Genomic DNA, 27,237 nt, shown 5'->3' on the forward strand with positions numbered 1-27,237 from the left:
TTTTTGTTTTTTTAACTTTAACTTGTGAATAACTTGTAACTTAAAATTAAGAATATCAAAGAGGCTGAATATCCAAAGAGGGCTGTTATTTATGTAAGGGCAACTGAGTTACCATTTGATAAGTGACTCAGATTTTGACACCCCAAATTCGATCCATATTTCCCTCTCTCTTACGTAATGTAATTAAAAGGTTGTCACTTCTTTATATATTCTAAGCAACTCCATTTTTCAACATTTGCCTCTACTATATAATACACCATAATTCCTCTCTCACATGCCTCTCCTTGAGATAACAAAAAAACTAAAGTAATCCTTTGTTCTGTGGGCAAACCCAGAGAGAACAAAACATCTCTTCTTGGGTCTCTCGAATTTCTCTTCAGTTTGTGAATGCCAGCCAATAGAAGGTGGATGCTAGTGTTAGCACTTTGGAATTGCTTTGTTTCCACTTCTTTTTGTTCCTTCTGCTTCTGCAGTGGATATTCTGTATTTTCTTTTTCTTTTTTTCTCTCTTTGATTCTGTCCAAGGAATAGGATATTCTCTTCTGTTCACATGCAAACACATGTAAAACACAAAAAATCAAACTCCAAATGAAATTTGCATGACAAATTCTCCATCCAGCATAGGCAACTTCTTGTCTCAATGAACTGTCTCTGTCCTGTTTTAAAACTTCTGATTCCGAAGGTCAATTCATAGTTCTTGACATTGCAAATTCTTTAACTTTCACTGAATCCCAAGAACAGAACATCTCTTTCTTCTACATTCAATAGGGACATAGTTGTTGCTTAAGAAGAAGCCTTGTAGACTCAGCACGGTTGAAGCTTAAAGGGAATAAAAATGTCTGAGAAGGCTTTGAAATCAACGAAGGATGAAAACCCAGATTTGCAGAAGCAGATTGGCTGCATCACTGGTTTTTTTCAGCTCTTTGACCGCCATCGTTACCTCACAGGCCAACACAATAGCACCTACGCTTCAGGTATTCTTTAATATCCTTGTTTCTGTTCTGCATTTTGAAAGTGATTTCAATAGTCTCAGCACCACTTGTTAATTTTGTTATATTTTCAATTTCTCTCTTTCTTTCTTTTTTTGGTAGATTTTCATACAAGCATGATTAAAAGAGAAAACTTGATTGACATGTATATTAAAATGAAAATGTTAGATAAACGTACAAAATTTCTTAGACATGTCACAGTTCCAATAGATATTTCATGATGTATGTGAGAAATTCTGGTTGCAAAGCAAACATTTTTTTATTAAAAAAATGAATCGCTTTCTTGTACAGTAATGGCCTGACGTAATGGCCTGTTCCTTTAAGTTTAGTAAAGTGTCCTCTGACGTTGTTCTGTTTTGTCATCTTTTCTTCTTCAGTTTTTATTTAGCTTTTTTTATGGGGTGAGTGAGAGGGTTGGTTCAGGTTCTTTAACTGCACCTAGTTACAAGACAAAACAAAGCCTTTTACTTAAATTATGGCAGTTTTTTTCCATTCTGGTTTCTTAATCTTTAATTTCGTTTTGGTTTCTTGGTTGCCAATGTTAAAAGTCATATTTTTCATTTTCTTAGTAAAAAAAAAAATTTAAATAAGGTTAAATACCAGTATTCCACTAGGGTTAAGAAAGACTCTCAATCACTTTAAGACCTTCTATATTTACATATTTTGATTTGGCTGACGAGAGTTCTGATTGGAAATCGAAATTTATTCAGCACACAAATCTCAATATAAAAGAAAAAAAAGGAAGAGAGATTGATATAGTGATTTATCTTAGTTCATCTAATCTAATGTAGGTTACGTCTAATTTGTCTGCACTGTACCACTATTTACAAGTCACTCGGTTTATAAGAAAAATATAAATAAGATTAAAAAATTCTAATAACAACTATTCATGGGTCCAAGTTCAAATTATTAAAAAAATAAAATAAATCAGAGACCTATGACAATACCTAATCTCTACGAGATTTTATTTGTCTTTCTGCTAACTCCGTCAATAAAATACCCTCGTCAGCATTCAAAGTATGAATCATACCCAATAAATTCTATAGGGAAATTTCCTTTATAGTTTCTATAATATAAAATCCGTTCCAATATATGAATCTCGTTTTGAAGTCAACAGATCTCAAGATATGAATCTTTGAAATTTATATGAACATTTTCCAATAGATGTTTAAAGAAAAATTTAACTTTTTAGAGTGACATATTTTGATCTTGATATATATATATATATATATTATGTACCTTATAATTCACCTAGAATTGTTTCATTTTTCTGATTTATTGCACGATGGATGCCTAAAGTTCCTATTAATTTTCTCTAGTGGCCCATTATTCTGCCAAAAAATAAATAAATAAATTAAGGAAGAGTAAAACTGTAAAACATTCTATTTTTAGTATTTTCCTTAGATATTTTAAAGATATTTTGTGAGCCTCAACATCCTTGTTTCTCTCACCACATCTTCCAGGTTTATGGTGCGCTCAAATCCTTGATAGTTATATCATATCAATTTCTATGCTTTTATGTGGAGCATGTAAACATGCTACCAGATATTTTAGAAAGGATTTAAATAGAATAAACAGATAGTTGAAGTTAGAGTTTGAGGGCTTTTCATCTTATTTCTAACTCAAATTTCCTTCCCTTCTAAGGTGGAAGCAGTAATGACATCAAAGAGCTCAATAGTGCAATGCACAAAACTAAGGTAAGATAACTGTAGTTTTACTCTCTGGAGAATTTTACCAAAAATCAGTTAAGAACTTGTGAGTATGAATGCAGGCAAAGAATCTGAAGATTGCAACAGAGAAGCAACAATTCTCTACAGAGTCATCAATGACTTCTTTGTCTTCATCATCTTGTTCATCTAGCATGTCATCCCTAGAGTTTAACAGAACAATTCAGACAGAATCACCATCAACCAGTAGAATCAGAATTCCAGAAAATCCAAATTCAGAAGTAGCAATGAAGCAACTTGATACCCCAGGCCAGCAATCCCTCGACATGTATGATATTGTCAAAGAGTCAATGCATAGAGAAGCTCAAGGAATGTCTGTGAAGACTGTGGCTAAAGAGGAAAAGAAGGGTCAGACTCATACCTTGAAACACATCGACTCCCCCCGGCCTTTGCAGTACCACAAATCTGTCAATGCAGGAGTTATGGTTGCCAATGAACCATTCCATGCTCTTGTTAAGTCCAAGAGAACACCTTGGGACTCACCACGACTCTCTTATGATGGGAGGGAGATACATGATACCTTTAAATCTGCCACAAAGCATAAGGAACTCCCAAGGCTTTCCTTGGACAGCAGACATGGTTCCATTAGAGGTTCCAATGAAGGAAACAAGTCTCGCAACCTGTTAAAGGGTCCACAGAAAGGGTATGGGAGGAACTCCAGCATAATGCTTAACCAGCTGCAAGAACCAGAAACTTCCAAAAGATCATCCAGTGTTGTAGCTAAGTTAATGGGTCTAGAAGCCCTCCCAGACCGCGCACAAACTTGTGGGACTCCAGTGGGGACTTCTAGCTGCTTCATAAGTGATGAATGCAAGCAACACCAAAATTCTGTATTGCCTAGGACATGTCAGGGGTTCACCTTGCCTCAGTCTAGTAGGGCTGATTCAATCACAAATGTATCACCATATACACGATTTGCACTAGAATCAACTCCGTTGAGGCATGATGATGCAAGTCAAAGTTCTCAAGTACAAGCTTCCCAGGGAAGTAAATCTGATATAAAAGCCTTAAAGTCCTCTCTTTCTGTATATGGGGAAATTGAGAAAAGGCTGACAGAACTTGAGTTCAAAAAGTCTGGAAAGGATCTCAGAGCCCTTAAACAGATTCTTGAAGCAATGCAGAGATATAAAGATTCATCAGATATTACAAGAGATCAGGCTTCAAATTCTCCATCTAACAATAAGAATAATAGTACTCCCAATGAAAGCTTCAAAGAACAAAGCCCAAGAATACGACAAAAGGACCCAGCATCTGTCCCAGCTGCGGTATCAAATTCAACCCGGGATAGTAAGTTGCCAATTGTCATCATGAAACCAGCAAAAGTTACCAGAAAAGCCAATAATCCTTCTTCCAGAGAGTTGTCAATTCAATGTAAATCTAGTCTCAGCAAGTGTTGCCCGAGTGATCCCACAAATGGAAGACTGGTTGAGAAACAAATTGCTAAAGGTATCAGTTCAACAACAAAAAATATCAAGGATCCTTTTGGTCAACCAGTCCATTCAGCAGATAAGAATAAAAGCATGAGAACTTCAAAGTTGATGCAATCCTCAAAAGTTCTTCAAGACAGCAATGGAGAAAATATTACCAACTCTGGTAATATAACAGTGACTGGGAGCCCAAGACTACAAAAGAAATTTGGTTTGGAAAGGCGTTCTCCACCAACCAGTCCAGCATCAGATTCCAGCATTAACAGAAGACAACTCAATAGGCAACCTGTGGAATTGTCTTCTCCAAGTACAACACCCAGACAAAAGCTCTCTACCTTACAGGAGAGAAATGAACGTTTCAGTGAGATCAGCTGTCACTGGAAGGATTTCCAGAATCATGTTAATGTCATTTCTCCAGATTTTGACACCAAAAGAAACTCAGCCACTCTTAGTGACATAGAAGTCATTCGCGTTGATCAATCAAGAAGGATCAATAGCACCTCCATCCAGCTGAGAGGCCCGAATCAAAATGTAAGTATTTCTTCCTCGCATAATTAGATTTTGCATCTAAATCAGCCGGTTAAACAGTCTTTTGTTGATCAGAATGCATTTGAAGAGTTGAGCAAGGAAAGCTCTAAGGCTGAGAAAATAGTAACTGCTGAACAACCAAGTCCTGTGTCTGTTCTTGATGCTGCATTCTATAGGGAAGACCCACCATCTCCAATGAAAAAGAAATCAGACATTTCAAAAGATTTAGGTAAGCAACATAGATTGAATCGTGGATAATCTACATTCATATTTCAAATGAATCACTGCAGCCAATATACATTTTAGTGGCATTACAAAATACAAAAATCATTCAGCAAAGGATTTTGAGTTACATTTTGATTTCCTTCAAATTTTCTGCCGCAGATGAAGCTCTAGGAACTGATGATGAAAGTGAGAAGAACTCAGTGGATCATCCTCCTTTATCCATCACCACAAAAGCTAACTTCATCAATAGATCTAGTGATAAAGACTTGAACACCCAGAATTTGGTTCAAATTCTACAAGAAACTGATTGGATTGATGAGAAATTCATCAATTACATTGACAGTAAGGATCCTGACCATAAATATATATCAGAAATACTGCTAGCTTCAGGTTTGCTCAGTGGTCCCAATTCTAGCCAGATATTCCATTCAGCAGGTCACTTGATTAATCCAAAGTTATTCTTTGCACTTGAACAAATGAAGACAAACAAGAGGCATTTTAATATTGAAGACGGTGCCAAGAAGATTCCCAGCATTATTAACCCTGAGCAAATGCAAAGGAAACTCATATTTGATGTCGTTAATGACATTTTAGTTCAAAAACTGATATTAGAGAGTTGTTCCACTTTATGGTTCCTACCAAATGAACTAGCAGGTAGAAAACTAAAAGGGCAGAAGCTTTTGGATGAGCTATGCACAGAAATAGATCAGTTACAACCTCAAAATAGGAATGTCAGCTTAGTTCATGAGGATGAGAATTTGACAAGCCTCTTGTGGGAAGATTTGAAGCATCACCACACAATTTGGACTAACTGCTGCAGTGAGATACCAAATACTGTATTGCATATTGAACGGTTGATCTTTAAAGATTTGATAACTGAAGTTGTGAGAGGTGAAGTAGCAAGCCTTCCTGGTAGGCATTGCAGGCAATTGATGTTTCCAAAGTAGGATATTTGGCTAAGCAGTTTGAGAAAAATTATTCAGTCTTCATATCCCACCTTTGTAATCTAGCCATAGATATAGTTTGAAGGGGATAATAAGCTGCTTAATTGACTGTTTCACCTTTGTTTTGTACAAACTCTTGCACATTTATGTGTACCTTTTTTGTCTTTCTTCATGTATTTATAATCTATGTTCATAAATACATGCAGAAATACAGATAAACGTATATCAGTGTGCACTTTCACAGGGCTGTTGAAAATATTGCAATGAGTTTTACATATTACACGAACATAACACGTTCTCTATATGTAGAATGGTTATGGTCCGATATGAAACAAAAAATCCCTTTTTTTCTTATGTCAAAACAACTAAATCGAAATGGCTATTAATTAAAAGGGCAGATCTCGGTATACAGAACTTTCCCACTTGGGGGATATGGATGAATGTCGAATGTACACAATTTTATTCTTGCATTTTTGCAAAAATATTATTTCCCAAACTCAACCCGTGATCTTCTGGTTATAAGTTTCATATGAAATTACAATATATATTAATTGCAACCGAGTACGAGAACACTCACCGAAGTAGACTCAGCTTCGAATCAAACCATAACGCAATTCACAATTTGGTTAGCCTCAAGCCATCGTTGATTATTTAATGTCTCAAGTTTAGCTAGTATAGCTCAACGCATTCAACAGGCACTCTTAAGATTGAATCAACTAGAATAACAATACTACATAAACCAGTCTCTTATCCATATTGTTTGGTAGCAATAATAAATTGATACCAACAAAAACAAAAGGCAATATATTACTAATATATGCATAGACGATTTTATTTGTTTAATTTTTTATTTTCCAAACCGAAACGAACCAAAGTCTTCCCACAATTTACTTTGCCTTACTTTTTATAAAACTATGTATTCATCAAGTTCTTTATATAGCTGTACTAAATATCAAAAAATTACTAAATATCAAAAAATCAAAGGGATATAACTAGGAGAAATTATTAATGCAATTTCAACAATAAATGTAGAAGGTCGTAATGGAAAATCTTTTAATACACTCTTTCTATCAACCTTTCTAATATTCTGCTCATCCAAGACATGGGGGGGGAGAGAGAGAGAGAGAGAGAGAGAGATGAGGAGTGAGATGAGGATGTTAATATCTAACCTCAATTCTTCAATGTTGCAAATAGTTTACATATTACACAAAACAGATCATATCCTAAAATATTCAGGTCACATTTTTCAAAATGATAATGGGGAAAACAGAGGAGGCTTAGCATTAACAAATTTCTGGTTTGTGTTAACTAGCACAGTCAATAAACAACAAATTGCTCCAATTTAGAATTTGTCATCAGGCTACCCTTGCACGACTTGATCAGAGGATTGGAGTTCAACACGCATTTCATGTCAACAATTTAATATAAAGAGAAAATACTTTAAGCAATGACTTTGTTGAAGCAAGAGAAGGCCATGTGACACTCTGCCAACGAATGCAAATGATTTGTCTGTACTACTGGCAAGAGAGAAAAGAGGAAGCTTCTGAACCATTAATGGAGCAATTCCTTCCAAGCTATTGATATTGATGTTTCAAATAGCAAAATACATCAATATTTTTGCTAAGCACCAATCAAAGATCTAAGGCGCATAAGCTGAAGCAGCAGTTGAAGACACCACACCAATTGAAATTGCAAAAAAGAATAAATTCTACAATTTCATAAGCATAACAGCATAGCAACAAAAGTTTAAAAGCCCTTGCAAGTCCAACACACATCTCAACTAAGAATCACCAGCAAAACAATAAGATCAACATACATCCAGAACAACTATAACGTCAACCAAGCCTTATCAAGGGGAATTTGATAAAAACATTGTGAATCAAACAATGTCATCGGGCTCAGTCAAAACCACAATTTCAATAAATCTGCATTGGAAAAAGTAATTTTTATAATTTCTTCAAAAAAATTAGAGTAAATACTCTTTTTCGTCCCTGGAAATTTTCACGAGGCACATTTTAGTCCTGAACAATAAAAAAGGCTCATTTTAGTCCCTAATATTTGAAAAAAAAAGGGCCACGTTCGTCCTTCCGTTAGTTGGTATCTGATGGCCCAACTAACGGAGCACACGTGGACCGTTACTTTGCTGAGTCACCGTTAAGTATGCCAGCGTGGAAGTAATACGACGTCGTTTTGAACGTGTCTTATGTCTTGTTGGAGTTTTGGAAAGCTGAAGGTCCTATTTGGTCCCTGAAAAATTTATCGAGGCCCTATTTGGTCCTTAACACTAAAAAACCACCATTGCAGCAAACATTTCAAACCACCATTGCAGCAAACCTTTCAATCCATCTTGAGTTTCCACCCTAGAGACATCAAATGAAGCAATTTTAACAGATAAAGAAAACATAAAACAAATGAACATATAACAAATGTGACTATAAAACCAACAACGTAAATGCAAGGAAAAACATTCAGCTTCTTATACTGAATAAAGGAAATCTTAAATTCTTGGAAAGCTGGTATACGTATTGATGGAAACTGCAATTCTAGGAGTCGTATGTCATTCTACACCAGTGTAGGGATCTATCAAATTCTTCCTGATGGTACATTGGGCCCCGAGACGGAGGTGCATGGTTTCCCTGATGGTGCGAAGATAAATTTTAACTTGGTCTCCTGATGGTTGCCATTTATCCTTTAGCATTCGTGTGAATGAGGAGGACAGAGATAGTAGTAAATTCAGAGTATAGATTGCGGATATGGAAACATGGAAAGCTAGACCTTTATTTCAGTCACCTAATGTACATTTGAATGCAGTTTTTGATAATTATGTTTGGGTAGGTAACTCTTCATTGTTAGTTTGCACCATTCCATCATCCCGTGGAGCTCCACCAAAGAAACCTTTGGTTCCCGGTGGCCCAAAAATTCAGTCTAATGAGGAAAAAAACATTATTCAAGTAAGAACATTTTAGGATTTGCTGAAGGATGAATATGATGAAGATCTGTTTGACTACTATGCAACCTTGCAGCTTGTTTTAGCTTCTTTGGATGGTACTACAAAGGATATTGGTCCACCAGCTGTTTATACTTCTATGGACCCTTCCCCAGATCATCAGTACATTTTGATTTATTCAATTCACTGGCCATACTCTTTTATTGTACCTTGTGGAAGATTTCCAAAGAAGGTAGAGTTGTGAAGTGTTGATGGAAAAGTAGTCAAGGAGCTTTGTGACTTGCCCCTTGCTGAGGACATTCCAATTGCATTCAATAGTGTTCGAAAAGGGATGCGTTCCATTAATTGGAGAGCGGACAAGCCACCATGACTTTACTGGTACAGATCTGAGTTTTTAACTTATATTTTCTGCTGGGGTACATTTTAAATATGCATTTGTTATTGTTTTCATTATTTTTCTCTCAAAATTCTTAAGTGCTTGAAAACTTAAATTTCCCAACTGTGTTTTCGGAGATGAAGTTCATTGACATGTAAATAGTACTAAGTGTGCAGTTCATAAGAGCAATCATTCCTGTGCATAGCTAAGTATGCCTGTGCGCATGTATCCATACACATGCATATTATCCACTTGAAGGGCACAAACAGACTGGATGTGTGTATTATAAGTGTGGAATTGTTTATTGTTATTGATTAAGAGTTTAATTATGACATTTCCAGAATATTTTGCACTCACACTACAAGAAAGTACATCCATAGCCTCCCCTGCCAAAGAACATACGATGTTGATCTTGCATCATATATATTTGAGGGTCTGTGCTTATGGAATATTATGTTCAGGCATTCAAATATAGGTTTGTGTTATTTTCTTTTACTAAAGAACTCATGTGGCTGGTCAATGTTGGTTCAACTAAGGCGTTTTTCTTCACTGACCATATCTTCTTTCCCCTTTTATGGATATTTTTTGGTTTTCTCGTTTCATGCACTTTTCTTAACTAGATGTTTCATCCTTCATTCCCAATCAAATTTAAGATTTCCTTTATTCAGTATAAGAAGCTGAATTACGTTGTTGGTTTTATAGTCACATTTGTTATATGTTCATTTGTTTTGTGTTTTCTTTATCTGTTAAAGTTGCTTCATTTGATGTCTCTAGGGTGGAAACTCAAGATGGATTGAAAGGTTTGCTGCAATAGTGGTTTGAAAGGTTTGCTGCAATGGTGGTTTTTTAGTGTTAAGGATCAAATAGGACCTCGATAAATTTGTCAGGAACCAAATAGGACCTTCAGCTTTCCAAAACTCCAATAAGACATAAGACATGTTCAAAACGGCATCATATTACTTCCACGTTGGCATACTTAACGGTGACTCAGCAAAGTAACGGTCCACGTGTGCTCCGTTAGTTGGGCCGTCAGATGCCAACTAACGGAAGGACGAACGTGACCCTTTTTTTCAAATATTAGGGACTAAAATGAGCCTTTTTTATTGTTCGGGACTAAAATGTGCCTCGTGAAAATTGCCAGAGACGAAAAAGAGCATTTACTCAAAAAATTATTTGGTCTTCCTGTACCTTTTTAATGGAAGTATCTTCCATTTGATCCACGTTTCTCAGTAAAACCTTTACCGATCCTCCCCTCACATGACCAAAACTAAACCACCTTAGGCAAATTCAAATCATATTTTCCTCAATAGATACTACTCTAACTTTCTCTCAAATACCTTCATTCCTCATCTAATCTTGCATGTCCATTATTCATCTGAAAATTATCATCTCCTCTTCACTTAGTTTTTTCTCTTGTTAGTACTTCCCTGTCCAACGTTCACTACCAAAGAGCAGTGCTCTTTAGTAGATGTCCCGTAGAACAATTCAGAAGCAAACCTGAAAAATAGGCAACTACACTCTAGGGCAGAGAATAACTATAGATTGAAAAATGGAAAATAAGGATAAGATGGACTGGAAACATGAAAAATGAAAAAAAAAAAAAAAAAAGTAGTGTAAAACCCAGGTTTTCTTTCAATCAGCAGAATGAGGACATTCCAAGACAATAAACAATTAAAGCTTATAAGGAAGAAATATTGGAAAATACACAAGATGCTGACTAAAAAAAAAACAGTTTTTTCTGTATCTTTTGGGCATGAAGTTTAGATGTTACTTGTTTATACATGAGCATACTACAATAAAACGTGCATACAGTTATTATCCGTAACTACTAATTAACTTAATGTAAACTGCTCTCAATTGTTAGTTAATATACTATGTGATTTGAAGCCGTGGGAGTTGATTTAGCAATTTTGACAGGATGTTAAATTTTTTGTTTTCTTTAAAAAATAAATAAAAGGGAGCGAACCGGAGCAGTGGTAAAGTTGTTCTTTCATGACTAAAAGGTCATGAGTTCGAATATAGAAAACAGCCTCTTTGCAATTATGCAAGGGAGTATTTTTTTTTAAATAAATAAATAATTAAGACAACGTAGGTTATAATCAGAAAGGAATGTGATTTTCTGTGGGAAATTAGTTGTAGATGTAGCATAAACTTTAATATAAAACGGTTTAGCACACAAATTCCGAGCAACTGCCACAAGTCAGACGGACTTCAATTAAAAGAATCATAAATTGATCTACCAAGCAATTGACATGCACATACCTGAAAGATTGTTAAAATGGGAACATGTCTGAGCAAAATAGTAACATCCATCCTATAATGCCCATAAGCAGACAGTTACCTAGATTTCAATATCCCAAAACTAACTATTCTGACATTCTCCTGATCAAGTATACAGATTCTAATTGAAGCAATTTAATTTACAACTGAACAAGCTGATCTGGGTTTTCTAAAGATTCCCTCAGAATTTTCTCGGCTCTCTTTTGCCTGTCATCCTTCCCATCTTCCATTGTAAACCACGGTAAAGTCTTTTTATGCTCCTCTTTTTGAGGAATCAAACCAATGGACCTTCCTAAGAATTTGTTTTTAATTCCAATCTTAAAACGCACAGCAGGCTTCTCATTCAAACGAAATTTCGTCTGATCTTCCTTGGAATGACAGCATGTGCTTTTCATTGCTTCAATTGCAGGAGCAAATGTCTCCAATACTGAAATGGGTTCATTTTCAACAAAATTTTCCACAACAGGCTTGTCAGAAGCTACACCATTAAAGAGCTTAGCTGGAGGAGCAACAGAAGCAATTTCCTTATCCTCAATTCTCAAAGGTGCAGCAAGAAACGGGTTCCTTTCCGCTGCTACTCCTTTAGCCTTAGCATCTGCAGGGTCGATCAAGGTGGACTTTTCAAACATATTTGAGACCATATGCTGCTGCAAATTTAACAGAGGCCGCTCCCCCTTGCCATTCTCTCTTTCTTGCTCAAATTTGGTAGCATGAGGTTCTTTCCCTCTTCCATTCACTGTAGGTAACCGTGAATAAGTTTGTGGATCAGGGAATGCTGGCAACCAAGCAGGAATATGCTCCCCAGGAGGCTCTTCTCCTCTTTGCAAAAAACTAGGAGTCAGCACCCGTTCTTTCACGACTGGAAACCGAGGAAAGGGGTGTGCAAACAGAATTGGTTCAGCATCATTAACAAAGTGAACAATTTCCCGAATAATGCCCGAACTTACAAGGCAATGATCAATATCCGAGGCACCTGTAAACCCCTGTACTGATCCCATATCTTCTAACCCTTGAATGACATCAAAAACATTGCATTCAGCTCTACCAGCAAGATTAGCATAGTAATGTGCAGACTTCCCAACGTTCAAAATATACCGAGCAGCAACGTCAGATAATGCCTCGAGAGCTGACTGCTGAAATGCCTGAAAACCCTGACTCTCACATACTTGTGCTACTGCAATCTTTGCAATTGCTTGGGCAAAATCATCACCACCACCCACTTTTCTCCTCCTGCATGTGGTAGGCTGTTCAAGCTGTCTTCCAGTCTTCCCACCACCATTGCTCATATTCAGCACTTCATATCACTTGAAAATCCAACATACATTCCCCAAATCCCTATTATTCCTCATCTTTAAAACTCACCGAGAATCAAACCTCACCAACGCCACCTCTGAGATAATCGTAATAAAAAAAAAAAAAAAACTGAACTTTAGGTCACACAGAACTTGAGCTCAATGCAAAGGTCATAATTTTCACGTTTCCAACAAATATATTTAATTAAGCAAGAACCCTAACTCATCCCAATTCGAGTGAAAAGATTCAGAAATGAAAATCGAAGAAGGAAAGAAAAAAGCTTACCATTGATTGGATCTGAGGGATGGAGGGAGAGACTATCGCTTAGCAATTTCGAGGATGATGAGAGTGAGTGGAAGATCGAGAGAAGAAATTGGGAAATTTAGGGTTTGGGTTAGGTTTAGCTTAAACCCTCGCAAACCCTTCGATCAATGGTAGCAATCGAAGCAGAGGGACACACTCACAGGAAGAGGGAGAGAGAGAGAGAGAGAAGTTGAATTTTGGAAGGAGGATTATGCTCATGGACGCGATGCGATTTTGAGATTTGAACCCTCTAATAAATTAAAATTAATTGTGGAAATTGAAGTTAGAATAATCATGAATATTCCTCCACAGACGCCGTCGTTTTTTTGTTAAAGATACGGGCCAATCAACAATTACAATGTCACAAACGTAGTATTTGAAAGGGCGGAGTCGTTTTAATTATGGGAAAATAATCTATCTTTGAAAAGTATATAAACTTATATTATTTTAGATTTTAATCGTTAATTTTCGTCCATCAACAATTATAATTTATTATGTCAAATTTAATGGGTTAAATTTATTATTTATTAATTAATAATTTTGATCCAATAAATTACTATCATTGATGGACGAAAATCAACGATTATAATCTAAAATGATATAAGCTTATATTCTTTAAAATGAAAGATGTTATTTCCATTAATTATTAATTTATTGGAAATTATTAATTAATTAATAAGTGTGATCCAATAAGTTATAATTGTTAGATTGATAAAAATCAACGGTTAAAATTTGATAGTAAGAAAAAAAAAGTAGTAAGTATAACCTTTCCATAAGGAGAGTTACATTTATATAATTTTTTGTTATAAAATTATGGGTTTGATATTTGACCTTTTAAAGGACATAAATTATTTCATTTTAGGAGAGAGATAGATAGCGAAGCACGGACATGCTAATTTTTGTAAAAATTGCGTGTCGGAAACCGACACGCTCCGATAAGTTCTGACAAGCGTCCGACATGCGATCAACATTTTGGAACATGTGGTCAACTCTCTCCGACACATTTCGACGCAGTCAACTTTTTCCGACACACAGTCAACGCTCTGACACATTTTTTTTGGGTCTTAATTTTATTTTATTAACTAAATATAAAAAAATAATTTATAAATCAATTTTTTTCTTTTATGAAATTTGACATGAAAAATTAACAAGGTACGAAAAATTATTTTTGTTTATATTTATGTAATGAAATTTGAATAGTTGATTGATTATATGACTTATTATAGGTTGTTATATGTATTAAATATAAATTATATTATATAAATTAAAATATTATTTAATATCAAAACGTGTCCCAATGTGTCGAAATATGACATTTTTTAGAATTAACGTGTGGACGTGTCGTGTCGTGTCCCGTTTCAGTGTCGATGCAACATAGGAGATAGACACAAGAAATGAAAATCACGAGAGAGAAAGTAGATGGTTTTTTTTTAATTTAAATTTTAAATAAAAATATATTATTTTGTGTCTACCTCTCTCTTATAATATATGACATAATTTTATATTATTTAAAATGACAAATGTTTTTCCCTAAATTTAATTATGCATTTCGAGAAATACATATTTAGGTGTTTGTAATTTTTGGATTAATACATAGTTAAGGTTGTAAACAAATAGTTTATAAATATAATATTTTTTATTAATTTTAATAATTTTCAAATTTATTGTGAATATTTATTACAATTTTAGTATTTAATTTTACAGTTGAATCAATTGATAGTTATAACTTTACACTTTATTTTAAAGTGCATTTTTCACTTTAAAAGTGTCAAATTCACCAATGTAAACCAAAACAGGGAAAAGCAAAATCAAATTAAAAAAAACGTCATGAAAGGGGGAAGACTAAACAAAGTCATTCAACTTTGTTTTATGTGTGATTCATTTACTTCCTAAAGTTTTAATTGACATAATTTATGTGTACTTTTTATTTTAAAATATGGGTTAATAATGAAAGTATTACAATAAATGGAAAAATTAAGAACAAACATAACTCTTGAGATATATAAAATCATTAATGTAGCTTCACCAAATAGCTTAAGCTTTTGGGTTGAATTGGTTCTTTACATGATTCTCACCGCCCCCACTTTCTTTCAAGTGGAATTTTTTTGTTCGCACAGGTAGGTGGGCTTGTGCATTGTCCACCCTTCAAGCCCAGTGGACTTTCGTGTGAGGGGGCGTGTTGAGATATATAAAACTATTAATGTAGTTTCACCCAATACCTTAAGGTTTTGGGTTGAAGTAGTTCTTTACAATACAACATAAGTTTGTTGGATTAATTTTGAAAAATCCGTCATAAGATAATAACTGGAGATAATTATTAATATCAAATAAAGGAAATGAAATGAGGCATAGTTAATTCGTTATTCCAACTTTAATATTGTTTGACACATCGAATGATGCGAAAAATTTCACAACCGCGAAATTACTGTATATCACGATGAAATCTTAATTTGTTGCTTAATTTATTATAGGGATCAAACATTCCTTAAATTTGTATGGTTCTTTCTTGTGGTATATATTGACCAATGAAAAATGGGGAGGGTTGAGGGCAAGGCAATTTCTTGCAATATGAAGTATGAACAAGGCAAAACAGTATGTTACTAAAACCTTATTACATAAACCTTGATTGGTTTTGACATAGTCACATTGAACTTTCAAATTCAGGGCCAGATGATTTTAAACTTCTATTAAACTTTCGTATATACCCACTATATATTCAGGGTCATCATCCCATGATTTACTTGTATTGATTAATATGCATTATAATCTCTAAAGCTTATTGGATTATTATTATTTTCACGTACTCAAACTATGTTTTGAATAAATACACCTCTATATAACAAATGGATAATTATTAAAAAAAAATGATACAATAGAGATAGAGAAAACAACACCAAATGAAATCTAACTATGTCAACAAAGAGTATTACTGCATTACTCATCATTTTTTCGGAGTTTGATACTTAAGCTGATTTGCCAAATATTTTATTGACTATTATTTATATTTAATAAACAATTATTTTGAAATCAATAATCAATAAATACTTAAAAATTCTCTTTAGGTATTATATCTACGACCATATATATATATATATATATATATATATATATATATATATATATATATATACCATAACATACTATAGACGAATACTACATGTAAAAACTGTTTAGTACAGTAATGAAAATCTTGCACTTGCCTAATGAAATTCCTCTACCATTTTTAAGTGGAAAAAACTACGATGCGTCCTCATATTATTTGGACTTCAGATTAATATATAATCTTTATTCGTTTAATTTTAAGTGGATTCTAAACTCCCTATACGTACATTACAGCAATATATATTGATTAACAAGACAAATTCGAGGTAGATAGAAATATAAAATTTCATATTTAAAAATTTTAATTTTCTTTTAGGAGAGTTAAGTTTAATATATATATATATATATATATATATATATATATATATATATAATGAAGTGATTATTAATTACTGGACATTTTTTTTTTGGTAAAATTTATTGGGCATGTTTCAATTCTAAAACATTCCTAAATAAGGATTCACATTATTTAATTTAGAATGAAGTTTAAATATTTCCACTATTGTTTGTTCGAAAATCAGTTAGCTGTTAATTTTTTTATCACTACCTCCTGTGATATTTTTCCATCCAAATTCGTGTACATTTTTATTTATAGATATTATTAAGTCAAAAATACTCTTTGTAATAGTATATAAGAGAAAATTATTTCTCAAGTAGCTTGAGATATATTTATCTCCGTCTATCAAAAAATTACGTAATTTTGTTTATTTATTTCCTTATATTAATTGATTCAACTTTGAATGATGACATTATGATTTTTTTTTTCTCTCTCTTTCTTTATTGATCTATTTTTGTATGATTATAATTTAGTAGCCGGAGATAAAATTATCTTAAGCAACTTGGGAAACAATAAGCACCTAGTATATAATCCAACTTTTTTCTTCATTTTCAACCGTTTCAAACTCGTCCAAATTTATTCATGGTATTGGTTAAAAAATGTTGTGGATGGTGACTGTTTCTCCCTTGAGAAGTGGGAAATGATCACTTAAGATAATGGAATAGAGAATTTTATTTTCCATCCAAAACGCCTCTTATGATAAATTGTTAATTGAGTACACAACATAATGCAGCAGTTATCCGCGCGACGACCTATCTAGAGGACTATATATATAAGCATCAACGATAAATTGTTGAATTCCCTAACGTGGTGTTTGGTTGGGAGCTTTTCAGCGGATATCTATGTTTCTCAAGTATGGCTTTTAGAAACACCATGTTTGTTTGAACGTATTTTCACCAAAAACTCATCTATCCAATTTGTCTGGATTTATGAGAAATATATATATCCGCACTGTTTAGAAACTCAATTTGAAGGTGAGATTTTTTGAAAAACCGGTTATCTGGCTTTAATGCACTGTTGATTTCATAAAGTTACCTAATTTTCCAAATAAAGTTTTTCCCCACCAAACAACTTTTTTTTACATTTGTCTACCTATCTCACTTTATCTATCTTTCCAATCATTTTTCTATCTATTACATTTTTCTAGTATTCCAAAAAAATTTCCTCAATCAAACGCCATCTGAAGTAAAAAGTTCTGCAACTATCTTCACCATACATTCAAATAAAGTGGTGCATGCTTAATTAAGCCATAATGAAACGTCCTTGTATTCTGTTTTCTCCTTCAATTTTTATCTTATTTTCTTAATACTTTATCTTTTCATTCTCTTTCCAAGTTGATGCTTTTAAAAGGACAAGCACAGCCCGTAAGCTTTATTCAGAGAGACAAAGGATACAGAAAGGGATAAGTACTGTGAATTTCTGTCTTCTTGCTCAGTTTTTCTTTAAAGTACCAATTAGTACTATATAATATTGCGACTAATGTCAAAATATTCCCTTATCGTGCAAAACAATCTCCCTCTTTGAATTTCCTTCCTTTGGACAGCAATTGTAGATATGTTACTTTCATGTGTGTAACCTTTTAGTGACTGCCAGGGACAATATAGTCACGGTTAATTTTAAGAGACTAATCCATGGTCTTGATGCGCTGGCTAGCACAAATTAGGTAAAAAAAAATTGCTGTATTTCATCTCATAGAATAACATCAGAAACAAATTAAGGTTCACAAATGAAACAATAGTAAGACATATAGAGCAGATGACACTTCGTGAAAGCAAAAAAAAATTCCAAAAGTTTTGCGCATGTGTTCTCTAAATAGGACAACTCTCATTGTAGAAGGTAGAGTTAACAGATCAGCACATATATTCTCTTGGTTAAAGAGAGCTTATCTTACCCTTAAAAACAGTAGAAAAAATCCAAAATGCATTGAGAAAGAAAATGATTATTCAAATTAACCCTACGTGGAATAACTAATTAAAGAAGCTTTGTCACATTCCTCCTGATCCATGCATATTTTGAGAGGAGAATTTAGATAACCTTTGAATTTGTGTATCACTTGGAAGGGAAATCTTGGTCTTTGTGAGATGGGCTTTCACTGTTGTTGGGTGAATGGAAAAGTTTTGGAGTCATCATGGCCAAGCTGAAGGATGGATTTTGAGAACTTGAACTCAACATCTGATAGTGGTTGATTTGTCTAGGATCCATGTCCATTGCTGCAACATGTGAAGGGAAATATGCCTGTGTTACTCCTGGAGGACACACCACAATTTGAGAATTCCCAGTTGATAAAGACAATGTTGATGGGAAAGGTACAACATTAATGCTGTGTGTATCTGTTTGGCTTAAAAATCCATGGTTTCCCAAGTGATGAGAAACATCACCAGAAGGCTCCCATTGATAACCAAGTGGCACAGTATTTAGCAAGTCTAGGAATGAAGGATGATTTGGCAAAACATGTGCACCTGCAGGACCTTCATTGTTTCCTTGCTTATCCTCTTCACTTCTATTCATCCAGTGTGCTTTATCAGCAAGCATTTCACCTGAAACTTCTTTATGCTTTAATTTCCAAATAGAATTTTGGCTTGAACCTTCCCAATCAATGCTCCTATTGATATTAAACAGTGGTTCATTAGGCTGAGATATGCTATTAGCTTCATTTGAAGTAACAGCAGATGGAGAACTAAAGGTGAAGTTCCCTGGTGGAATATTTGGTAGTGGTGGAAGTTCATCAATTTCATGCTTAGCTGCATTGAGCAACCAATCAACAACCTTGCTTGGTTGATTAAGCCCTAGCTTATCTTGAAGATCATATAGTTGAATTGCAGTTGGTACTGATAGCCTTACACGCCTGTCTCTTAATCCTCTTATTGTGCAAACCTTACTATGTCTGTCTTTTCCTCCAAAGGCTCTTGATACTCTAACAATCCTTGGATCCTTCAACCTTGGCCATTGTGCTGAGCTTGATGATGCCTTTTCTTTTTCATCAATTGAATGACCCTCCTGTTTTAATCCAAAATCTGCTTTCTTTGGGCTCTTAATCATCTTATGTCTCTCATTGCTGGTTGCCAGGTGCAGAATTTTGTCCTTCCACTTTTGGATTGTCCAATTTCTGTTCCACCACCATCAACAATTAATATGAAAAAAGCTGCTAAATTTTTAACTCCACTGTTGGATTTGCTGCAGGTTGTGTCTCCTATATAGTATCTGCATCAGAAACCCATGAAATAAAAAAATAATAGGAAATGGGTGGAAAGTTGCTTCTCCATTAAATTTATCGAAATTCAAAACTGTTAATTAGATTCCTATAAGATATTTAAACTTCAAATTACTCCCCCAACGAAGTGGATATACGAAGAACATGCAAATGACACAGATTGCTGACATGCACCAACTAATTAATGGATACTATTAAATAATATCATATAAATCTTTGAGGGGTTTAGATAAATTTAAAAAAAAAAAACACTTGATTAATATATAATGCAGAAAATAAACTCTTATAATCATCGAAAAACATTCCTATATTCATCATGCATAAAAATTTGAATCAAGATGGGGTACAGGGACAACAATGCAACTATTTAACAAAATAATATGCAATATTAGCATATGTTTAGATCCGAAACATGTAATTAGAATTGAAATTGAGTATACCATGAAAACCCTAGTTATAGTTGAAAGATACGTATCTAGCTAGTTAGCAAACTCACATGAACGCCTACCACTATTTGATGCCACGCGCCATAAGGTAGAAGGATGAAGTTGCACCATAAGGTATAAGAATGAAAGTTTGCACTATGCTTTAGATACCAATTAAGCTAGAACAAAATTTGAAGTTTTCATTCAAGCTTGACTTGGCTTTGAATGCACAGAATAAACTTGGTGAAGAAGTTGAGCCCGCAGCTTGGAAAAAGGAAGATGCCGGAATTGAATTAACCACGCCGCACCGAAAGATAAAGCAATGGTGCATGGTTAGCCACGTGGCACATGTCTCTATTGGTCAAATAAATATGGTAGTCTACATCTTATCATTTTATGGTTAGGCATAATATAATGGACCATAATTTTCTTCATTACAATAGTTATATATATATATATATATATATATATATATATATATATATATATATATATATATTGTTGATATATCCTGAGATACAACTTTGACAAATGGTTTAAACATGTATTATACTATCTTAATTTTTGTTATGAAAAAACAGGCTTGATTTAACGTAGAAAAGATTTTACTGTATGTGTGGGCCTTAGGTAAAAACACATTACTTATATTACTACAAAAGGCTAAATAAAATTTTCACAAATGAACACAGTTAATAACCTCAAAAGGGGACCATATACATTGTTACACACTTCGAAAAGCGGCTAGTTACACTTTATCGACAACTACAAAAGGTTTTGTGACTGAGCGCGTCACATGGGGGTCCATGGAAGCAAGCAAGCCAAAACAGCATCAATTGGAAAATATTGTTCCTATAAAGAGCAAAGCAGCGTTAACTAACATTTGCATGCCTTTAACATATGAAGTTTTCCGTAGCATTTGCATCAAATTAAACACACATTGATCATGAATCAAAATTCGGACAAAATAACTTGCAAAATTATAATTTGATCGTTCCGCATGTTTCTTAATTAGTTACACTATATGATTTTAATTTATTTTTTTTATGTCCTATATAATATTAAGGATAATGGGCTCTTGATTTTTTCTAGCTCAAAAATAAAATGAAAAGGTAAAAGAAGAAAAAAAGAAGAAGAGATAAAACAAAAACACGCGAAAGCATCACACGGAGAGGATTTAGAAGACAAAGAGGGATATCCACTTTAGATAACTAAGGGTGAGACTAAAAAGTTGTGGTGTCTAGTCCAAGAGCATTGTCATGTCTATGTGTATGATAGATACTCATGGGTGAGGGACCAATTATGTCTTGATATCTTTTAAGACACCCTATGAGCACGAGCAGGACCACACAACTTTTGCAGAGAGATATGCATGGGGAGCAAGTTGAAGCTTTTCACTGAGCTTGGGATTAATCGTATGACGCATGCTTTTTTTTCAAAAGAAAGTCAATTAATCATGTGAAAGATGCAGAAAACGTACGCAAGTTTTCTTCTCCTCTTCATTTGGCAAAGACGCAAATGTGCTTTCACCTTTGGAAATGGTTTAGCCTTCACCACTCCGAAACCCTAAAATATTGACCAACATAAACCCTCTGTGAAGAAAATAATCATCATCAGAGTTTTCCTTTCCTTTGCTTAACCAGGATCGAGCCACTCAAACAAGGAGAAACCTCATTTCTCTTTCATTAGAGAATAGAAATTTTAATCAAGCTCGTTGGATGGTAAAACAATGATATATGGAGTTCTTGAATACCCTAAACAAGTCTCTTCATGTTTGCATAACTTTGAAATAAAATAAAATAAAATAAAAAACTAGACTAATATTTCGAAAGATATAGCTTTCTTTAATTTTAAAGAAAAAAGAAATTGTAACAGCCCCAAACCCTATAGCAGGATATTGTCCTCTTTTCCCCGTGCACAAGCACCGTCAAGCTCACGGTTTTACGTTTTGGGTTACCCCAAAAGGCCTCCTACAAGGAAAGGTATCCACACCATTATTTAAGGCATGCTTCGTTCCCTTTCCAACCGATGTGGGACATTACATCCTCTCCTACTGGGAATACAGCGTCCCCGCTGTACACACCGGTCCAGGGCCAGGCTCTGATACCAAATGTAACAGCCCCAAACCCCTGTAGCAGGATATTGTCCGCTTTGCCCCGCGCACAAGCACCGTCGAGCTCACGGTTTTACGTTTTGGGTTACCCCAAAAGGCCTTCTACAAGGAAAGGTATCCACACCCTTATTTAAGACATTCTTCGTTCCCCTCTCCAACCGATGTGGGACATTACAGAAATGACCCTTCTTTTTAAGTCCAACAAAAAAGAAGAAGAAGAAGGAAAGTGACTCTATTGCTCCAATTCCTTTTCACACGTATACATTACAGAAAAACCCTAAGACATGATTGTTTATGTGTGCTTATCTGAGAGAGTGGATACCCTTGCAAACCTGAAATGTTGGAGAACTATATCAGCCGTTGAAGGTCGAAGCCGTACCATTTAGACACTAAGAGAACCTAAACATTTCAAAACCATTAGTACATTTAATTCTCTATAGCTATTTAAACGGAAAAATAAAAGTCCTAACACTAAAGAAGGAAGTAAATATTATATATATCATCTCCGCCATGAGAAATTTCATGAATCAAACAAAATTCAAGAAACAATAACTGGACTATAGATTTAGCGAAGACAGTATACAAAAGGCTATCCAGTTTTGCAGTTCAGACAGCACAATATTCATTTTACCCACCATACATATATACACTCCATTAATCTGAAAAACACAAAATAAAAGGACGAATTAAGAGGAGGAGAAGTATGAAGAAAAAAGAACGATTATATGAGCAAAAGGATGAAGGTGAAATAAAAGACAAAAACGAAATTCCTACTCCTTTATGATACTTGTAGCAGAGAGAGTGGCTTGGTTGAGGGAGACAAAGAAAAATATTAAAGAAAACTGAATAGGGCTAGCATCTGAGGCTAACAGACTCTGAACAAGCAGTGGTGGGAATCTCTAGAGGGTGACTGAATAATAACAGTGTTGTGGGTAAGGGTACCATTATTGTCCAATAAATGGTCCCCAGATTCCTAACTGAAGCCCTAGGTCAGAGCTAGCTCGTGAATAATCACTCTCACTTTTATGAATAGCCAGAATGCAACAGAAGCAGAAGCAGCAGCTGCCATGTCTGTAACATTGTCTTTTTCTTTTTGTTTAAGTTTAAGCTGGAATTTCATAAGTGAGATTAAGGTCACAAAAGTTAAATGAACTTTAATCCATTATTTTCTTAGTTGTGAACAATTTGCGAGTAGCTAGATATATAACCATTTGAATGAATCAGCTGATGAGCTTGAGCTAAACTTTAATTTAATTCAAAACCTAAAAGCAAAATCTAGTTTGGCTAGGTTTCATTTTCTCTGAAAGAGTCAACAGCATGTAGCTAATTATAATTTTCATTGTTTAGGTACAAATTCAGGTCTGAAGGTTGGGTGAGAGAGAGAGGGAGGGAGTGGGGGATATCTTATTCTTCCACCAGAATTGAACTAGGGATAGCAACTTCCATTAAACAACAGTTGCCTAATCCCTTGGACCAAGGCACCACCACTACAATTATGTTACAAATTTTCAAATCGCAATCGCTGAAGGATCATGCGTCCTATATGCATAGGCAATAGGGAAATTCCAACTAGAAAGAAAACTAACCACGCGGTGAGTGGGATTATTATGGACGGTGGATTGTGGGGCTCATTCATTACTCTCATTGCACGATAAAATATCCAAATAAGATTGTGAGAAACAAGAGATGAGAGGAACATAGAAAATAAATCTGTGTACTAAATTGATTCTGTATATTGAATTGATTTAGGAGAGTATAATATATAAAGAAATACTCATGGGCTTAACCCAGACCTAACCTAAATCGTAATGAAATAAGGAAATAGATCTTTACAAATAATAAAAATATCCTAAAGATATTCTTTCCGACACTCCTCCTCAAGCTGGAGTGTATAGATCATAAGTAATAAGTTTGAATGAGAAAGACTAAAAAACATAATATCAAAATAAACAAGTGGGAGTTGTAACAACTTTACAACTCACCCTAAAGAAAAATAACAAACATAATAAATTAAAATAAAATATTATTTATATCTCGAATACTCTCCCTCAAGATGGAGGGACACTTCATCTTGGGAAGAAAGAAAACTAAAACGAAGCTTCACGGAATATAAGTCGGAGAAATCGACAGCTGGAATGACCATCAGTTTGAAGAGCTGGTAAAGAGACGACAGTGTTGGAATGGACATCAACAAAGGAAGAAAAAGACAATAGCCAAGGAAGGGCGAGATAGACATCAGCCAAGGAAGGGCCGGAAAAAAGACAATGTTGCAACTGGAATACAAGCCGACGGAGCCAGTGTAACCAGAATAATTCGCGGACCAAGCAACAACAGAGATAAATGCTTCAACTGGAATACAAGCCGACAGAGCCAGTGTAACTCAAATAATCCGCAGACCAGACAACAACGAAGATAAATGCTCCCCCTGAATGGGAGGCCAAAATAAATTCAAATAGTGGCAAAAAGAAATCAAATACAAGTCAAATCAGACTTGAATAACACCACAAACATATGTGGGAATAAAATAAAATTGGCCAAAAATACAAGCCATAAAAGAAAATCAAAATAAAAATAATAAATCACTGAAGAAAAAGAAAACACAGTCAGAAGAAACTAAGAGAAGCAGAGAAAGAGAAAAAAAAAAAAGGGAACAGACGGGAAAGTCAATCCCTCACAGAAGCATGATATCTCTCTACTACCATATTAAAATTATAAAAAAGAGTACGGAAAGGCGTACAAGGATTCCTCTCGTTAGGCTCTAATACCATGTTGAGAAACAAGAGACGAGAGGAACATTGAAATAAATCTTATATTGAATTGATTCAAGAGAGAACAATATATAAAGAAATACTAATGAGCTTAGTCCAAACCTAACCTAAATCATAATGAAATAAGGAAATATATCTTTACAAATAATAAAGATATCTTAAAGATATTCTTTCCAACAAAGATAATATTCCCCTCGCTACGAATAATCACATTCTCACAATGTGATTCTCCCATCACACAACAGGTTGGTGACACCTTACCATTATGGAACCTTTCAACAATCACATGTTGGGATGTTTCTAATTCAATGCTTGGTGGCTAAGCATGCAAAGTATTTATTGGTGTATAATATAAATGTAACCAATCTCGTAGGAAGAAGGTGAAAAGTTTACACCATCTATACAAAGGGATGAAAATTATGTGTAAGGCTAGACAGTTTAATTAGACTAGAACTAGCTCATGTATTCTATAATAATCCAAACATGTATAATGAGAAATTAGGAATTTTTCCAAGATTAAAAGAGATTAATGTAAGAACCTGCACCGCTAATTAAGGAAATTAATTAGATAATTATGAGATAATTTCATAATTGACCCTAATAATTATTATGAGGCTTTAATAATTATAGTAAGTGAGTAATAATGTTGAAAGTCTCTTTTCGCACGAAAAGTGCAGATACCGGTTCTGCTACTCGGTATAAATGCGTACCGATGAAGTATCCCGAAAAATTATAATAAGTGCATGAATATTCCTAGAATAATATATAGGACTTGTAAAACAAGTTTCAAGTTAAAATAATGAGAACTGGTGCCAGAACTGATACTGGCTATGGAAAAGCGCATACCGGAAAGGTGCTGCAAAAAATAAAATAAAAATATGAAAAATCTTAGAAAAATGAGTAGGTTCATAATTTCAAGTTTGAGATTAAAATGCTAAGCGTAGATATTAATGTTAATACTGAGTGTTTAAAACTTAAGTGGCCTATATAAGGCCTTGGCACAGATTTCTTGTAACACCCCATATATATCCGGCAATCTTATCATACTATCGTATTAAGCAGCGCTTAATAAAAATGCGGAATATCTTTTTCTTTTCAATTATGATGTCATTATCATTACCAACTTGCTTATTAATCAATTAATAAAACAATGCATGTATGTAATTGCAATAAAACAGCTATCTGAATATACCTCATAACATAGATAAAAAAAGTGTGGCTCTAGTCACGGAACTACAACAACGTAGACCAGACCATCTAACAGTTTATACAACTCCAATCTAAAGCACTAACATAAAGTGTCATGGACAATCCTCATGCTCACTCAAATAAGGCAACACGCCCAACATCAGTCTCAACAACAACGTAAACATAAATAACGTAAAAACATAAACAGCATCCATAACCAGTCATGGCAGCAATACAACATAATATCATCAACTAAGCTCTGGCCTCCTGCCGCCAGAGGCATCAGTCACCAAACTACCGGAACCTGAAATAAGCATTCCCCAAACGTGGGGTGAGATCTCTAAACAAGAAATCTCAGTAAAACAAGAGGTCCTCAAGGATCTTCCACCCCAAGCTCACTTACATGTGCCATATAAGTTTAAAAGCAGATATCATCATCAGTTGTAAAATAGTGCAATGCAGCAGATAAACATGTCATGTGCGTCAATTCTATTCTACTGGCCAGAGAAATGCAGGATTTACATACGCCAAATACCTACGCTAGTGCAAGACGCTACTTGCATTCACCCCGGATCACCATATCGTATGAGGCTACATACTCAGGCTTACCGTCAAGATGAAACAACACATGCATATTAAAAGCCATTACACATAAAGCTCAACAGCATTTCAAATATTCAAAGCATGTAACACAGCATGCATACAACCATACCCCCATGGGACATGGTGGAACCACAACATGGCTAAACCGAGGACACGAAAGCTTACCTTGCAAGCTAACACCCAAGGCCGAGAGTCCACAGCTCAAATTCCAAAACAGCAGATTCACAATCTGTTATGGACCAATACTATATCAATAATAATGCACCACAAGCATATAACTTAAAGACAACGTCTTTCCTTACGTTTTACGTCTTAAGGCTCCATACCAAGCCATAAGTCCTTAATCACAACGATTCTGACTTAGTTCATTAATTACAGAAGTTCAACTTCATCAATCTAGGGTCCACAAACCCCCCAATAGCCTACTGTACACACAGCACAGCTACTGTTCTAC

General features: G+C 34.6%; 3 protein-coding genes across 5 annotated transcripts; 1 reads left to right on the top strand and 2 right to left on the bottom strand.

Moving 5' to 3' along the window:
* The first annotated feature begins 835 nt into the window (after positions 1-835).
* LOC133309243 (protein LONGIFOLIA 1-like) lies at positions 836-5,843 on the top strand. Its single transcript, XM_061509999.1, has 5 exons — positions 836-974; positions 2,634-2,686; positions 2,761-4,674; positions 4,747-4,900; positions 5,056-5,843. The coding sequence occupies exons 1-5, from the start codon at positions 836-838 to the stop codon at positions 5,841-5,843; spliced, it is 3,048 nt and encodes a 1,015-aa protein (XP_061365983.1).
* A 2,001-nt stretch (positions 5,844-7,844) lies between these two features.
* Positions 7,845-13,254, bottom strand: LOC133309209 (transcription initiation factor TFIID subunit 8-like). 2 transcript variants are annotated; one of them, XR_009751291.1, is made up of 3 exons: positions 13,022-13,254; positions 11,426-12,833; positions 7,845-8,200 (listed from the first exon to the last, which is right to left on the bottom strand). XR_009751291.1 is itself a non-coding variant. In XM_061509959.1 (2 exons), exon 2 carries the CDS (start codon positions 12,727-12,729, stop codon positions 11,584-11,586), a length of 1,146 nt encoding a protein of 381 aa, XP_061365943.1. In that variant the 5' UTR covers positions 12,730-12,833; positions 13,022-13,254; the 3' UTR covers positions 11,374-11,583. The 2 variants fall into 2 exon arrangements, 1 of the variants encoding a protein (XP_061365943.1); XM_061509959.1 differs by lacking the exon at positions 7,845-8,200 and having other exon boundaries at positions 11,374-12,833.
* A 4,910-nt stretch (positions 13,255-18,164) lies between these two features.
* On the bottom strand, positions 18,165-20,383 carry LOC133309208 (transcription factor TCP13-like). Of its 2 annotated transcripts, none has more exons than XM_061509957.1 (2): positions 20,198-20,383; positions 18,165-19,679 (listed from the first exon to the last, which is right to left on the bottom strand). In XM_061509957.1, the coding sequence occupies exon 2, from the start codon at positions 19,515-19,517 to the stop codon at positions 18,528-18,530; it is 990 nt and encodes a 329-aa protein (XP_061365941.1). In that variant the 5' UTR covers positions 19,518-19,679; positions 20,198-20,383; the 3' UTR covers positions 18,165-18,527. The 2 variants fall into 2 exon arrangements, with proteins under 2 accessions (XP_061365941.1, XP_061365940.1); XM_061509956.1 differs by having other exon boundaries at positions 20,186-20,383.
* Positions 20,384-27,237: the final 6,854 nt, after the last annotated feature.

This window comes from Gastrolobium bilobum, unplaced genomic scaffold, assembly GCF_033153095.1.
Source record: "Gastrolobium bilobum isolate Gb01-03AN ecotype WA unplaced genomic scaffold, APGP_CSIRO_Gbil_v1 utg7600, whole genome shotgun sequence".
Lineage (NCBI taxonomy): Eukaryota > Viridiplantae > Streptophyta > Magnoliopsida > Fabales > Fabaceae > Gastrolobium > Gastrolobium bilobum.

Excerpts from the sequence above, each read along its gene's own strand:
- LOC133309208 (XM_061509957.1), bottom strand. The coding sequence starts at position 19,517 with ATGATTAAGAGCCCAAAGAAAGCAGATTTTGGATTAAAACAGGAGGGT.
- LOC133309209 (XM_061509959.1), bottom strand. The coding sequence starts at position 12,729 with ATGAGCAATGGTGGTGGGAAGACTGGAAGACAGCTTGAACAGCCTACC.
- LOC133309243 (XM_061509999.1), top strand. The coding sequence starts at position 836 with ATGTCTGAGAAGGCTTTGAAATCAACGAAGGATGAAAACCCAGATTTG. Across the intron at positions 2,687-2,760 it reads GTGCAATGCACAAAACTAAG|GCAAAGAATCTGAAGATTGC; the intron begins GTAAGATAACTG and ends GTATGAATGCAG. Across the intron at positions 4,675-4,746 it reads TGAGAGGCCCGAATCAAAAT|AATGCATTTGAAGAGTTGAG; the intron begins GTAAGTATTTCT and ends TTTGTTGATCAG.